The 16,297-nt window shown below is 40.0% G+C and overlaps 1 protein-coding gene across 1 annotated transcript in view; it reads right to left on the bottom strand.

The window, feature by feature from the left end:
• Positions 1-16,297, bottom strand: part of GYS2 (glycogen synthase 2) — a 68,709-nt gene that overhangs the window by 39,571 nt on the left and 12,841 nt on the right. The window contains exons 3-4 of the mRNA XM_027594045.2: positions 15,071-15,262; positions 12,632-12,814 (exon numbers count right to left, since the gene is read on the bottom strand). Coding sequence (XP_027449846.2) covers positions 12,632-12,814; positions 15,071-15,262 — 375 coding nt within the window. The remainder of the gene's footprint in view (positions 1-12,631; positions 12,815-15,070; positions 15,263-16,297) is intronic.

Below are 16,297 nucleotides of genomic sequence, written 5' to 3'. Positions count from 1 at the left end.
ATGGTTTGTCTCCCCTTCCGATTCCCCCCCTTCATTTTTCCTTTCCTACTATCTTCTTCTTTTTGTAACATATAATGTATGATTTGTTTCAGAGGTACAGGTCTGTGATTCAACAGTCTTACACAATTCACAGTGCTCACCATAGCACACAATCTCCCCAATGTCTATCACCCAGCCACCCCATCCCTCCCACCCCCCACCACTCCAGAAACCCTGTTTGTTTCCTGAGATTAAGAATTCCTCATAACAGTGAGGCCATATGATACATGTCTTTCTCTGATTGACTTATTTCGCTCAGCATAATACCCTCCAGTTCCAACTACGTTGTTGCAAATGGCAAGATTTCATGGTTTTCTGATGGCTGCATAATATTCCATTGTATATATATACCACATCTTCTTTATACATTCATCTGTCGATGGACATCTTGGCTCTTTCCATAGTTTGGCTATTGTGGACATTGCTGCTATAAACATCGGGGTGCACGTACACCTTCGGATCCCTACATTTTTATCTTTGGGGTAAATACCCAGGAGTGCAATTGCTGGGTCATATGGTAGCTCTATTTTCAACTTTTTGAGGAACCTCCATACTGTTTTCCAGAGTGGCTGCACTGGCTTACATTCCCACCAACAGTGTAGGAGGGTTAGCCTTTTTCCACATCCTCGCCAACATCTGTCATTTCCTGACTTGTTAATTGTAGCCACTCTGACTGGTGTGAGGTGGTATCTCATTGAGATTTTGATTTGGATTTCCCTGATGCTGAGCGATGTTGAGCACTTTTTCATGTGTCTGTTGGCCATTTGGATGTCTTCTTTGGAAAAATGTCTGTTCATGTCTTCTGCCCATTTCTTGATTGGATCATTTGTTCTTTGGGTGTTGAGTTTGATAAGTTCTTTATAGATTTTGGATACTAGCCCTTTATCTGATATGTCATTTGCAAATATCTTCTCCCATTCTGTCGGTTGTCTTTTGGTTTTGTTGACTGTTTCTTTTGCTGTGCAAAAGCTTTTTATCTTGATGAACTCCCAATAGTTCATTTTTGCCCTTGCTTTCCTTGCCTTTGGTGATGTTTCTAGGAATAAGTTGCTGTGGCTGAGGTCGAAGAGGTTGCTGCCTGTGTTCTCCTTTAGGATTTTGATGGACTCCTGTCTCACATTGAGGTATTTCAACCATTTGGAGTCTATTTTTGTGTGTGGTGTAAGGACATGGTCCAGTTTCATTCTTCTGCACCTGGCTGTCCAATTTTCCCAAAATCATTTGTTGAAGAGACTGTCTTTTTTCCATTGGACATTCTTTCCTGCTTTGTTAAAGATTAGTTGACCATAGAGTTGAGGGTCCATTTCTGGGCTCTCTATTCTGTTCCACTGATCTATGTGTCTGTTTTTATACCAGTAACATACTGTCTTGATGATTACAGCTTTGTAATAGAGCTTGAAATCTGGAATTGTGATGCCACCGGTTTTGCTTTTCTTTTTCAACACTCCTCTGGCTATTCGGGGTCTTTTCTGGTTCCATACAAATTTTAGGATTATTTGTTCCATTTCTTTGAAAAAAGTTGATGGTATTTTGATAGGGATTGTGTTAAATGTGTAGATTGCTGTAGGTAGCATTGACATCTTCACAATATTTGTTCTTCCAAACCATGAGCATAGAACGTTTTTCCACTTCTTTGTGTGTTCCACAATTTCTTTCATGAGTATTTTATAGTTTTCTGAGTACAGATTTTTTGCCTCTTTGGTTAGATTTATTCCTAGGTATCTTATGGTTTTGGGTGCAATTGTAAATGGGATGGACTCCTTAATTTCTCTTTCTTATGTCTTGTTGTTGGTGTATATAAATGCCACTGATTTCTGTGCATTGATTTTATATCCTGCCACTTTATTGAATTCCTGTATGAGTTCTAGCAGTTTTGGGGCGGAGTCTTTTGGGTTTTCCACATAAAGTATCATATCACCTGCAAAGAGTGAGAGTTTGACTTCTTTGCCAATTCGGATGCCTTTTATTTCTTTTTGTTTTCTGATTGCTGTGGCTAGGACTTCTAGTACTATGCTGAATAGCAGTGGTGAGAGTGGACATCCCTGCCGTGTTCCTGACCTTAGGGGGAAAGTTCTCAGTTTTTCCCCATTGAGAATGATACTCGCTGTGTGTTTTTCATAGATGGCTTTTATGATATTGAGGTATGTACCCTCTATCCATATACTCTGAAGAGTTTTAATCAAGAATGGATGCTGTACTTTGCCAAATGCTTTTTTTGCATCTATTAAGAGGATCATATGGTTCTTGTTCTTTCTTTTATTAATGTATTGTATCACATTGATTGTTTTGCGGATGTTGAACCAACCTTGCAGCCCAGGGATAAATCCCACTTGGTTGTGGTGAATAATCCTTTTACTGTACTGTTGGATCCTATTGGCTAGTATTTTGGTGAGAATTTTTGCATCCATGTTCATCAAGGATATTCGTCTATAATTCTCCTTTTTGATGGGGTCTTTGTCTGGTTTGGGAATCAAGGTAATGGTGGTCTCATAAAACGAGTTTGGAAGTTTTCCTTCCATTTCTATTTTTTGTAACAGTTTCAGAAGGATAGTATTTATTCTTCTTTAAATGTTTGGTAGAATTCCCCGGAAGCCATCTGGCCCGGGCTTTTGTTTGTTGGGAGATTTTGATTACTGCTTCAATTTCCTTAGTGGTTATAGGTCTGTTCGGGTATTCTATTTCTTCCTGGTTCAATTTTGGTAGTTGATACATCTCTAGGAATTCATCCATTTGGTAGTTGATACATCTCTAGGAATGCATCCATTTCTTCCAGATTATCTAATTTGCTGGCATATAGATGCTCATAATATGTTCTTATAATTGTTTGTATTTCTTTGGTGTTGATTGTGATCTCTCCTCTTTCATTCATGATTTTATTTATTTGGGTCCTTTCTCTTTTCTTTTTGATAAGTCTGGTCAGGGGTTTAGCAATCATATTAATTCTTTCAAAGAACCATCTCCTAGTTTCGTTGATCTGTTCTACTGTCTTTTGATTTCTATTTCATTGATTTCTGCTCTAATCTTTATTATTTTTCTTTTCCTGCCGGGTTTAGGCTTTCTTTGCTGTTCTTTCTCCAGCTCCTTTAGGTGTAGGGTTAGGTTGTGTATTTGAGACCTTTCTTGTTTCTTGAGAAAGGCTTGTATTGCTATATACTTTCCTCTTAGGACCGCCTTTGCTGCATCCCAAAGATTTTGAACAGTTGTGTTTTCATTTTCATTGGTTTCCATGAATTTTTTAAATTCTTCTTTAATTTCCTGGTTGACCAATTCATTCTTTAGTAGGATGCTCTTTAGCCTCCATGTATTTGAGTTCTTTCTCAGAAGAACTTTCTTCTTGTAATTGAGTTCTAGTTTCAAAGCATTGTGGTCTGAAAATATGCAGGGAATGATCCCAATCTTTTGGTACCTGTTGAGACCTGACTTGTAACCTAGGATGTGATCTATTCTGGAGAATATTCCATGGGCACTAGAGAAGAATGTGTATTCTGTTGCTTTGGGATGGAATGTTCTGAATATATCTGTGAAGTCCATTTGGTCCAGTGTATCATTTAGTCTTTATTTCCTTGTTGATCTTTTGCTTAGATGGGTTGTCCATTTCAGTGAGGGGGGGTGTTAAAGTCCCCCACTATTATTGTATTGTAGATGTGTTTCTTTGCTTTTGTTATTAATTGGCTTATATACTTGGCTGCTCCCATGTTAGGGGCATAGATATTTACAATTGTTAGATCTTCTTGTTGGAGAGACCCTTTAAGTAGGATATAGTGGCCTTCCTCATCTCTTATTACAGTCTTTCTTTTAAAATCTAATTTGTCTGATATAAGGATTGCCACCCCAGCTTTCTTTTGGTGTCCATTAGCATGGAAAATGGTTTTTCACCCCCTCACTTTCAATCTGGAGGTGTCTTTGGGTCTAAAATGAGTCTCTTGCAGACAGCATATCGATGGGTCTTGTTTTTTAATCCAATCTGATAGCCTATGTCTCTTGTTGGGGCATTTAGCCCATTTACATTCAGGGTAACTATTGAAAGATATGAATTTAGTGCCATTGTATTGCTTGTAAGGTGACTGTTACTGTATATTGTCTCTGTTCCTTTCTGGTCTATGCTGCTTTTAGGCTCTCTCTTTGCTTAGAAGACCCCTTTCAATATTTCTTGTAGGGCTGGTTTCCTGTTTGCAAATTCCTTTAGTTTTTGTTTGTCCTGGAAGCTTTTTATGTCTCCTTCTATTTTCAATGAGAGCCTAGTTGGATATAGTATTCTTGGCTGCATATTTTTCTCATTTAGTGCTCTGAATATATCATGCCAGTCCTTTCTGGCCTGCCAGGTTTCTGTGGATAGGTCTGTTGCCAATGTAATGTTTCTACCATTGTAGGTTACGGATCTCTTCTCCTGAGCTGCTTTCAGGATTTTCTCTGTCTCTGAGACTCGTAAGTTTTACTATTAGATGTCAGGGTGTTGACCTATTTTTATTGATTTTGAGGAGGGTTCTCTGTGCCTCCTGGATTTTGATGCCTGTTTCCTTCCCCAAATTAGGGAAGTTCTCTGCTATAATATGCTCCAATATACCTTCTGCCCCTCTCTCTCTTTCTTCTCCTTCTGGGATCCCAATTATTCTAATATTGTTTCATCTTATGATATCACTTATCTCTCGATTCTGCCCTCGTGATCCAGTAGTTGTTTATCTCTCTTTTTGTCAGCGTCCTTATTTTCCATCATTTGGTCTTCTATATCACTAATTCTCTCTTCTGCCTCATTTATCCTAGCAGTTAGAGCCTCCATTTTTGATTTCACCTCATTAATAGCCTTTTTGATTTCAACTTGGTTAGATTTTAGTTCTTTTATTTCTCCAGAAAGGGTTTCTCTAATATCTTCCATGCTTTTTTCAAGCCCAGCTAGTATTTTTAAAATCATCATTCTGAACTCTAGTTCTGACATCTTACTAATGTCCGTATTGATTAGGTCCCTGGCAGTCGGTACTGCCTATCGTTCTTTTTGTTGATGTGATTTTTTTCCATCCTGTCATTTTGTCCAGAGGACAACAGATGAATGAGAGAACAAAATGCTAACAGGGTAACAATGACCCCAGAACAATATACACTAAACAAATCAGAAGAGACCTGAAACTGGGGGAAAAGAAAGGGAAAGAAAGAAAAAAGATAAAAGAAAAAAGATTAAAAAAAAAAGAATATGATCAAATATGATCCAGCTGGTGCATAGATCAGTGCCACACACTAGATTTTGGGCATATTTTGGTCTGTTAGACAAAAGTGCCTCCCAAAGTTTTAAAGAAAAAAAAACATATATGTACAAAAATAAGGGTAAATACAATGAATGGAATATGATTATAAAAATGAAAATTATAAAAGATTTTATAAAAGGAGTTAATAAGAAAAGGAGCTGGCTGAAAAAAGAAAGAAGAGGAATTGAAAAAGAAAAAAAGGGGGGGCAGAGAATGTGATCAGGCAGGAGACTAGAACAAAGTCATATACTAGAGATTTAGGGTATATTCTGGTCTGTTAGAAAAAACTGTATCCCAAAATTTTAAAGAGAGAACAACTTATATATATACCAAAAATAAGGTTAACTATTATGAAGGGATAGAATATGACTCTAAAAATGAAAAATAAAAAAGATTTTTTAAAAAGGGATTGATAGGGGCACCTGGGTGGCTCAGTTGGTTAAGCGACTGCCTTCAGCTCAGGTCATGATCCTGGAGTCCCGGGATCGAGTCCCGCATCGGGCTCCGTGCTCAGCAGGGAGTCTGCTTCTCCCTCTGACCCTCTTCCCTCTTGTGCTCTCTATCTCTCATTCTCTCTCTCTCAAATAAATAAATAAAATCTTTTAAAAAAAAGGGATTGATAAGATGTTGGTTGAAAATGGAAAAAGAAAAATTAAAAAAAATAGAAAAAGAAAATTTAAAAAATTAACTTTGAAAGACTAAAGAATCAGGGGGGAAAAAGCCAAGAATTCTATGCGCTGTATTCTCCTAGCTCTGAGGTTTTGCCATTCTCATTGATCAGTAAACTTGGTCTTGGCTGGCTATTCTTGCCCATCTTCTGGGGGAGGGGCCTGTTGCCGTGCTTCCCAAATGTCTTTGCCGGAGGCGGGATTGCCCTGTCCTTGCCATCCGGGCTAAGTGATCTGCTCGGGTTTGCTCTCAGGAGCTTTTGTTCCCTGAAAGCTTTCCATACAGCTTTTGGAGAACAAGAGTGAAAATTGCAGCCTCCCAATCTCCGCCCCGGAGGAGCCGAGAACTCAGAGCCCCACTCCTCAGTGTGCCCCCAGAGAAAAGCAGTCAGTCACTCCCGTCTCCCCAGTCTCCAGCCGCACTCCATGCTCACCCAGCCTGTGATCTGAGCATTTCTATCTCTGGCACCCGACCCCTTGTGGAGTCTCCAAACCCAGCAGAACCCTGTGGTGTGCTCCCGCGCTGCTCCTCCTGTGGGAGAGAGGGGAGTCTCCCCGGATCTGCTGCTTGTTGGGTCCCTGCTGGAGGAGCAGTGGCCCAACTGTGTCACCGATCACAGTTTATGGCAACCCCGAGCTGTGAGCCTGCACTTCGGCTCCGTCTCTGCAGCCGACTTCCCTGCTCCAATACCTGGGAGCTCTGCCACACTCAGGCACCCCCAGTCTTTCTGTGACCCCGAGGGTCCTGAGACCACACTGTCCCACGAGGGTCCCACCCCCCACTTAGCCACTGGAGCAATGTCCCTCAGTGGAGCCGACTTCTAAAAGTTCCGATTTTGTGCTCTGCGGCTCTATCACTTGCCAGAAGCAGTGGACAGAGGCCCCCTCCCCTGCCATCTATCTTCTCAAATATTGCCTTGGATTCACTTCTCCAAACATCCTAACTTCCAGAAAGTGGTCGCTTCTCTGTTCAGAGAGTTGTTGCTACTCTCCTCTTCGATCTCCTGTTGAGTTCGTAGGTGTTCGGAATGGTTTGATCCCTATCCAGCTGAATTCCTGGGACCAGACGAAATTTAGGTCTCCTACTCCTCCACCATCTTGCTTCTCGCTCCCCCCCACTGCTACTCATGCTTTAAAAAGTATTGTTCAACCAAAAACTAATGATGTAATATATGGTGATTAACATAACAATAAAAAATTAAAAAAAAAAAAAGTATTGTTCAGGGACACCTGGGTGGCTCAGTCGGTTAAACGTCTGCCTTGGGCTTGGGTCATGATCCCAGGGTTCCAGGATCGAATTCCACATCAGGTTCCTTGATCAATGAGGAGCCTGCTTCTCCCTCTGCCTGCCGCTCCGCCTGCTTGTGCTCTCTCTCTCCCACGCTCCCTCTCTGGCAGAAAAATAAATAAAATCTTTTAAAAAAAGGTATTTTTCACTTCATTTCTGCTTCTAAACTGCTATTTAATCCCCTAAGTAAATTTTTCTACTTTGCTATAATTACTAGAATTCATAATTTTTTGGTATTTTAATTATATTTACTCACCTTACATCTTACAAATATTGAGCTAATTCCTTTCCCCATGGTCCTTATCATATTTTCTCCATAAACAAAGAAACAAAACTGACATTAAGCTCAATACTGAAAATAAGGATAATTATTATCACTCCTAATTCACTTAAAAGATACCCAACAAAGAGAAGAGACAAATGCTTTTCCAGGGTTGTATAACTCTCACAAATGTATAATTTCAAGGGAGTGTACAGTTACTTTAACTGGATGGTGTGTTAGATTGTGCAATCATCCATTATTCTGGGTATCTTAACTTAAAAAAAAAACTTTAAAAACCAACATGCCAAGCACCAATCAATTAGTTGGCTACAGTTGTGGGCTTTTGCCATTTTGCTTAGTTGCTGAATATTGTTATCTCTCACATAGCTGTAGATTAAACTAGCAGTGTTTAAGAGAGAAAAGTATATAAAGTTTTTGGCATTATATTAGCAGGATGCTTTCCATAATAAAGATTATTAGAATCTCAACACTATGCATCGGGCTCTCTTCTAAGCACATATCATATTTAATCCTCATAAACCACTGAGGCTTGTATTTTGTCTTCAGTTCATGGAGGGGAAAATTGAAGCTTGTAGAAGTTAGGACACTTGCCCGAGATCACATTCCTATTAAGTGTCTTAGCACCCTGAACTGATCCCAGATTAGTCCGACTCCAAGCTTGTGCACTCTCCTGCTTTTATATCCTTTAGACTCCAGCTCCACTAACAAGTCAGTCCCAATAATTACTGAGCCATATAGAGGAAAATACTGAAAAACACTCATTAGATGATTCTAAAGATTACAACAAAGAAAGTCCTAAGGCATTCTTTCTTGACAATAATAGTTGTAATATTTCTCTGAAAAAGTTTGAAGCAGGGCTCTATATGGCATTCTTGGATCAGCTGAAGTTTTCCTAAAAGCTTTATTTGGCTGGTATTTATTCAACCAAATCTCTCATTCAACCAACATTTGTTTGTTTCTGTGGCCTTCAACGAGCTTATAAATTAGTGAGAAAACAGGTTAAAATTAGGCAGAAATGAGTAAGTGCCTGAGGAAGGCATAGGATCAGAGAGGGACTGATTCACTGGCTGAGAATAGGGAAACGTATCTCATACTATGCAAGTGTTCGTATTGTCATTATCACCTCCAGAGCGTAAGATTTTCAAGGGCAAGGACCATGACTTATTAACTTTTGTACCTCCAAATTGATTGGATAAATAAAATGGCATTTGGACTGGGACATGAAAGTTTAATTTGGGGAAAGCCTATTTGGATTGAAAAATTAGCTGCTCTAAAGAACACATATATTAAGTCAAATAGCATGTGCAGGAAATCACATCTGATGTGACTATAGGATAATAAGATGATAGACAAGGCTAGAAAGTTGGCCTTTGTCCTACGTACAATGGAAAGCACCGAAGGGGTTCATTTAAACATATGGTAAAGACAGCCTATACTTAGGAAAGATATCTCTGGAAAAAGTATGAAATGTTTCCTATGTTACTGAACTTTTGTGAAGATTAAATGAGATAACACACGTCAGATGTTTAGAAAAGTGCCTGGCACTGTAACTTTAGCTATTGTTACTACTATTGCTGTTGTGGTTATTGCAGAGAGTAATAAAATTTCATATATGGGATGACATTTAACATCTGGACATTTAGAGATAAGAAGACAGGATTTCTAAATGAGAAAACCAAGTATGAAGATATTTAAGGGGAGGACAGCAGAGGCCTGGAGAACCCATGAAAAGTCTCCATGAAGACAGGCATGTGCCTTTTCCTGGTCTCATGGGGCCCCTTACTTCCCAGACTGCTGTATGCATGGCCACACCTGTGGTTTACAGCAACCCTAAGTGTTTATACAGGTTGTCCACTTTCCCACATGTATGTGATAGTCTGTTAAAAATCTCTGTCTGGGGGGTGCCTGGGTGGCTCAAGTTGATTAACCATCTGCCTTCGGCTCAGGTCATGACCTCAGGGTCCTGAGATGGAACCCCATCTGGCTCCCTGCTCAGTGGGGAGTCTGCTTCTCCTTCTCCCTCTGCCCCTCCCCACCCCCGTTTGCGTGCTCCCTCACTCTCGCTCTCTCTCTCTCTCAAATGAATAAATAAAACCTTTAAAAAAACTATAAAATCTCTGTCCAGTAATTCCAACATCTAGGACATATCTGGCCCTGGTTGTTTTGACAATGGATCTTACTTTCCTACATTTTCATGTATCTCATTACTTTTTGTTGAATTCAGTAAAACATGTACAAAAGAACAAAAATGAGGCAAAGTATATATTAGTCAATAAAGCACAATCCAGTGACAGAGGAGGATTACCCTATGACTAAAGGTTATGAGCTAAAAACTTGGTCAGATGAAAGAGTTAAAATCCATCAAGCAATCGTGTATGGGTTCCTTCACAGTTTTTTCATCCCAGACAGCACTGTCCTTACATTTCCACCCAGGAGACCTTGAAGCCATCAAGGAAAAAGAGGCCAAAGCATAAGAAAATCAATGGCCTTCTTTTTTTTATTAAAGCAGTAGTTATGTAACCATTATAGTTGAGGGGAAAATCAATCAATGGCTGGACCCATAGAACGAATTTGGAAATATCTTCCTGAAGGGGCGCCCGGGTGGCTGAGTCAGTCAAGGGGCCGACTGTTGGTTTCGGCTCAGGTCAGGATCTCGGGGTTGTGGGATTGAGCCCTGTGTGGAGGCCCTGTATGGAACCCCTCACGGAGCCCTGCTTTGAGCTCCTCATTGGTCTCCTCGCTCAGCAGGGACTCGGCTTCCCCTCCCCTGCTTGCACTCTCACTCTCTCTCTCTCTCTCTTTCAAATAAATAAATAAATAAATAAAATCTTTAAAAAATATCTTCTTGGAGAGTCTCAGAAGATTCATACCCTGGTTGAAAATGGTTGAAATGCTATTTTAGTTAACAAATTTAACTAAAAACTTAAACCAACATCAAAGTCCTGTGAATTGGCTATTAACCAAACACGTTTTCAGTTGGCAACTAGTATTTGAGTAAAATAATTCTACTCTTTCTATTTTTATAAAAGTCGGATACTTTAATTCTTGTTCCTATTCTTCCCCTATGTTTATTTGCCTGAGCCAGAGCATTACCCCCACATCAGCCAGAGCGTTACCCCTACATTACTCCCACATTAACAACTGATTCCGGGTCTTGCATCAGAGACCAAATTATGACTCATTTCTTATGTTAAACTTTTGAAAACTTTTCATGCTTATAACTTCTTATTATATGACATCCAGATTCTAAACCTACTGTAAGCATAGAGTGGGGGGATCTGCTGTAGAAAATGATTACGGGGAGGGGGGCCTGGGTGGCTCAGTCCTTAAGCGTCTGCCTTCGGCTCAGATCATGATCCCAGGGTCCCGTGATCGAGCCCCGCATCAGGCTCCCTGTTCCATGGGAAGCCTGCTTCTCCCTCTCCCACTCCCCCTGCTTGTGTTCCCACTCTCGCTGTGTCTGTCTCTGTCAAATAAATAAATAAAATCTTTTAAAAAAAAGAAAATTATTATGGGGGCCTTTTCTGTGAAAAATGATTATGAGTTTCACGCAAAATCTAGTTCTTAACTACTTGTGATCTACTAGTCACTCTGCTGGGCAGGATATTTTACTAGAAAGATGGGCTGGGGCCGACTAAGCTCACATATTTCAATGAGTGAAGAGCTTTAAGCTGGGGAGATGCATTTTGAGGATAGTATGATATAAATACTGACCTTCTATCCAAAGAATAAAATTGTAATATGTAACTATACACTATAACCATTTGTTACTTAAAAACAACTTTTAATATGTGATGAATTTTATTAGTTGTTTTTATTAGTTGTTACTATATAATGGTCTTAGATATTCTGAAGTAAAATATTTGATATGCCTCTCCAATATATTCTCTTTCACAAAAATCAAAGTCTGCTCTTTTCTGGGACACAAGGTTGCTGAGCTATCACAGATCACTAGTTTGCCCTTATTAGTCTACCATTATCATATACCGTTAGGAAATTTCCTTGATCTGATTTCTGAATTCCTCGGTGACTTTATTTTAAAGGTAAATCTTATGTTTACAGTGTGACCTTTAGGTTAGGCTGACCTTTTTACAGGAAAGCTCTCTTTAGGACCACACACTGCTTTGCAAATGTTAAAGTTTGTCAGAAAGAACTTTCCTGCACTCAAAGTGTCTTCAGAATTGTAGGACAGCTTTCCACTATCATTATCTAAATGTTCATGTATTACAAACACTCTGTCTCTCTCTCTCTCACACACACACACACACACGCACATATTCTGTTTCTAGAATCCTAGAACTTTTTTAAACTGGGAAAGTCTTTAGAAATCAACTTTCCAACTTCCTAATTTTCCTGACAGTAAATGGAACCCTAAAATGCTAGGTTGATTTGATTGGCAGTATAGATACCAAATCTGTAAAACCCTGACATTCGGGTACTCAAATGCTTTGTTGATATTACTGACATGATGATACAAACGATATATTTTTATTAATCTGATTTAACTGTCAGCAAATAAAAGAAAAAGTCAAAACTGAATGTCTTTGGTCATAGAGTTGGGCAGTCTTCTAAGATAAGGAAACCCAAATGTTTGGTACCCAAGGACCCACATCCCTGTTTTAAATAGCTGTCTTACTCGACCCCCACACCGACTCCACCTACACCTCGTGGAGTTACAGGAGAAATCTGACCATTTATTCACTTGAAGGAGAGAGGGAGCCGCATAGGGCAAGTTGTATGCCTAGATTGGTCTGCAGCTGCCGCTCACGGCGGTGTGTGGACCCAGCATCCTCACAGTGTTTCCTCTTCTTCAGGATACACAGGAGTCCAAGCCTCTCACACCGGCTTATGCCTCTTCGGATCTTGGATCTATTGTTCCAAAGCAGACACGCATCTGCCCTGTCACCACTATGCTCTACTGCACTCTGACAAAGTTAAACGGCAGCAACTCTCTGTCACCTCAGGGGAGGCTTTGTCATGAATATTGATTAGTTAAAAGGGCATTTCTGCCATCTGGCTGGCAGATGAAATGTAAAGATCAATACTTCTCATCCTTCAGCTTCAAGGATGAGAAAAGAAAGGTGGTGAGGGCGAGGAAGGAGGGAGAACTATTTACCTTATCGAGATGGTTGTAGAAATCAATGTTTGCTGCACAGAGATACCTCCCAAGCAGTGTGGCGTGAGTGGTAAATATTGTAGCGATGGGAAGTTTCCGAGCTCGAGAAAGGATCAGTCCAGTTCCCGCCTGCCATTCATGGAATTGGGCAATGACATGTTTCGCATCTGCATGATCTGTCACCTACATCAGAAAAGAAGCATTTAGAACAGTTGTTGGTAAAGCTTGATCTTGATCGTGGCCCACAGCTTAAGGAAAGTTACCGTTCATGCCTGTAAATTTTAGCAAAATCTAAAGAGAGATAAGCATGAAGTATGCAGATTTAGCAAGCAGAATTGTTTTATAGGACTTAGTTGCATGTTCATAAAGCCCATATATTTGTATGGCATAATCCTCCCTTTCAGGAATGGATCAGATTTACTTTTGTATCTACAGAGGGGCCTCATAGAACAAATGCACACTAGGCACTCCATAAATATTCTTCGAATGGATGAATGAATAATAGCAATAATATCCTTGAAGATATCTCTGAGCAGCTGAATCAATGGGGACTACCCACTTACAAGCTTCTTTTGAAATAAACAATCCATGACTTCATGTTTTAAGTCAGTCCTTATTTGGATCTTCTGTAATTGGAGCCAAAAGCACTTTAACATTATTTTAAGAATATGGAACTGGACAGAAGGACATGAATAACTTGCTTGGAAGCAAGTCCTAATTTAGTAACATGCTGAGGACCCAGGTCTAATCCCAGTCTAGTTCTAAAACTAGGCAGGGCATCAGTTTCCTTGCCTTAAAGTTACCTTGTTTCACCCTTACAGAAATTTAATATTTACATTCCACTCCCCTTATGACTGCCTGTTTCCTCAGTGGGGGAGTAGAATTGATCATGCAAAACACGTGCATTCAAGGAGACTGAGCAGAAGACTGGGAAATTGCAAGTTCACCCAAGAAGACAGTTCTCACACTTGGAGGACATCAGCATCACCTGGAAGTCTGGTCACGCGCAGATACCATGGTCCCCATCACCAGGTAATCTAATTCTGGGCTAGGGACAAGAGTTTGCATGTCTTACAAGTTTGCAGGCGATGCTGCTGCTGGTGGTCCGTGGAAATACTCTTTGAAAACCATTGACTTAGCCTAGGACCTTTGTAGTTTAAAGTACTCGTTCTTCAAAAAGTTCCTCATGGTAATTAACAGGTGCACAGATTGGTGGCAGCCAAGTGGTGACTGCAGAAACAGGGCTTGCCCAGCAGCCTTGGATTTTTGTCAATGTCTTTATTTACCCTTTGAATCAAAGAAAATTTCTGTTTCTGTAATAGCTTTACTTTAGAGAACACTGGGGCTATCACTTTCTTGCTTCTCTCCTCTCTAGTTTCCTTTAACAGAAAAGATGAAAGCGCGTGCGCGCGCGCGCGCGCACACACACACACACACACACACACACACACACACACACACAGGCTGGCCTCAGCCCTGAGGGCCCTGGCTCAGGCAGGCAGTTTACTGAGGAAGAATTGGTTCCACCAACTGATGCTAAAACAAGACTGCTTATTGTCATTAGGTCAGATCTCGTCAGCACCCTCACCCTGTTCTCCTAATTCTGTCACCAACACAAAGCAATGGTACTGTCCCTCCACCTTCCCCTTCACTTCAAGGCAGCCTTTCATGGCTATTGGAATACGACTTTATCAGTAAGAAAGGCTGGTCAAGGGGATGCGCTGCCAACATACAGTTCTATGATTTGTCCTTAGACTATCCCCCCAACTTGGCTAAGGATGCTTTTCCTTCACCTTCTGATTTTTAAGTCAGGCATAATCATTTTGAGGTAATGCAAGGAATGCAAAGAAACCCTCCTTTGAGAACTGAGAGTGCAGGCTTGGTTCATTTCACAAGGATTGATATCTAATGCTTTTGGGGTATTTTGGGGTTTGGGGGGTTGTTTTTTGGGGGGATATTTCACTGCTACAGATCCTCAGCAACTGCCGAGATCACTTCAGCCCTTAGAAAATGATGAAAATATCTAAAAGCCACTGCAGTTGCCCAAGTACTCATGCATAAACAAAACCAAGTATTTCAAGCTATTTTCTATTGCCATAAGTCTAGAATTCAGGTACATAGTGCATGATGTATACTGTTTTTTTGCTTGTATATATATTACCATCTAGTATCAGGCAATATAATTGGTTGTTTTATACACATCATTTTATTTAAATCTGACATGAGGTATATATTAATAAGCATGATTGTTAACCTGTTCCAAAAGCTAGGATTTAGTTAGAGAAAGGCTGAACATTTTCTCAGATTCTTTTGAAATGTATTAGGACAATCATAATAGCATCATCTCATTTAGCGTAATCTAAAAATCATGGGACCATTGCTGAGCACAGAGCACAATTATGCTCCTCTTCTGTTGCATGACTATACAAAAAACTGTACCTCTTTTAAGAACCAGGCAGTCAAAGATCCGAATATTAGCATATCATTTGCTTCCCGGTCATGGTAAGGTATGCCAACATTGCATGCTTCCCAGAGGTCACCCTTCCACCTGTCCAGGTTCCAAGCAGAATAGCCTATGTCAAAGAGCACCACGTAAGGACTCCCTTCTATCAGCCATCTTCCAAAGTGCACCTGCCATATAAAGAACACAGAGCTTTGCAGTAATACCAGGCAATGCAAGGGAGAAAATGGTATTTGTGCTTAGAATATTTAAACTTTATTTAGAACTCAACAGCAGACTATTCAAGCTATATAGGAAACTGTAGTGGTAACACAAACCATCTGATATTTGAGCCTGAACATGGAATGGGCTTGCATCCCTTCATCTAAACCTCCAAGTTCTTATCCTTCATTAAATTTGGTCATTTAAAAATAAAGTATCTAGATCATGTAATCTCTGTCCTTTTTTTTTTTTTTATTTGAGAGAAAGAGTGAGAGAATGAGAGAGAGCACAAGCAGGGGGCAGAGGGAGAGGGAGAAGCAGGCTCCTGGCCGAGCAGGGAGCCCGACGCGGGAATTGATCCAGGACCCTGGGATCATGACCTGAGCCAAAGGTGGATGCTTAGCCTACTGAGCCACCCAGGCGCCCCAATCTCTGTCCTTCTGTTTCTCATTCCCCTCCTGTGAACTTGAGCTCATGGTTTTAGGATTTAATATCATGGTCTATGTTTTTATGATAGAGTCATAAGATGAACTGCTCTGTATCTTTAATTTGTAGTTGGATATAATGTCTAGAGTGTCATTTATTTTACTTTATATACAACAGGACTTCCTATAATATTTCACGCTAGAAAAATTTGTTTCTATAAACAAATGTATATGATTTCTCTCATTCCTCCTATCAAAAAAAAAAAAAGTGACACAAAGTGTTTCCCAACATGGTTGTTGCCGGGTGTCTTAACTAAATATATTGCCCAAGATACTTTATCTCTTTAATCTAGCAGCTCAAAGTCTAACCCTGTTACATTCTTCAAATTGAATTCTTTTATTCCTGTTTTATCTTGTACAAGTTTTAATGTATTAGCTATCTCATTTTTTCCCAATTGTAGTTATATAATCACTTGTATATCCAAATTTCAGCTTTCTTTTTGACCTCTATTTTTCTATAGTAACTTATCACTCTTTTGTCCTGACTTTTATTTTAGGTTTATTCTCCAATTACATGGT

This window comes from Zalophus californianus, chromosome 9 (genome assembly GCF_009762305.2).
Source record: "Zalophus californianus isolate mZalCal1 chromosome 9, mZalCal1.pri.v2, whole genome shotgun sequence".
Taxonomy (NCBI): Eukaryota; Metazoa; Chordata; class Mammalia; order Carnivora; family Otariidae; genus Zalophus; species Zalophus californianus.
This window is presented reverse-complemented; position numbering and strand designations above follow the sequence as displayed.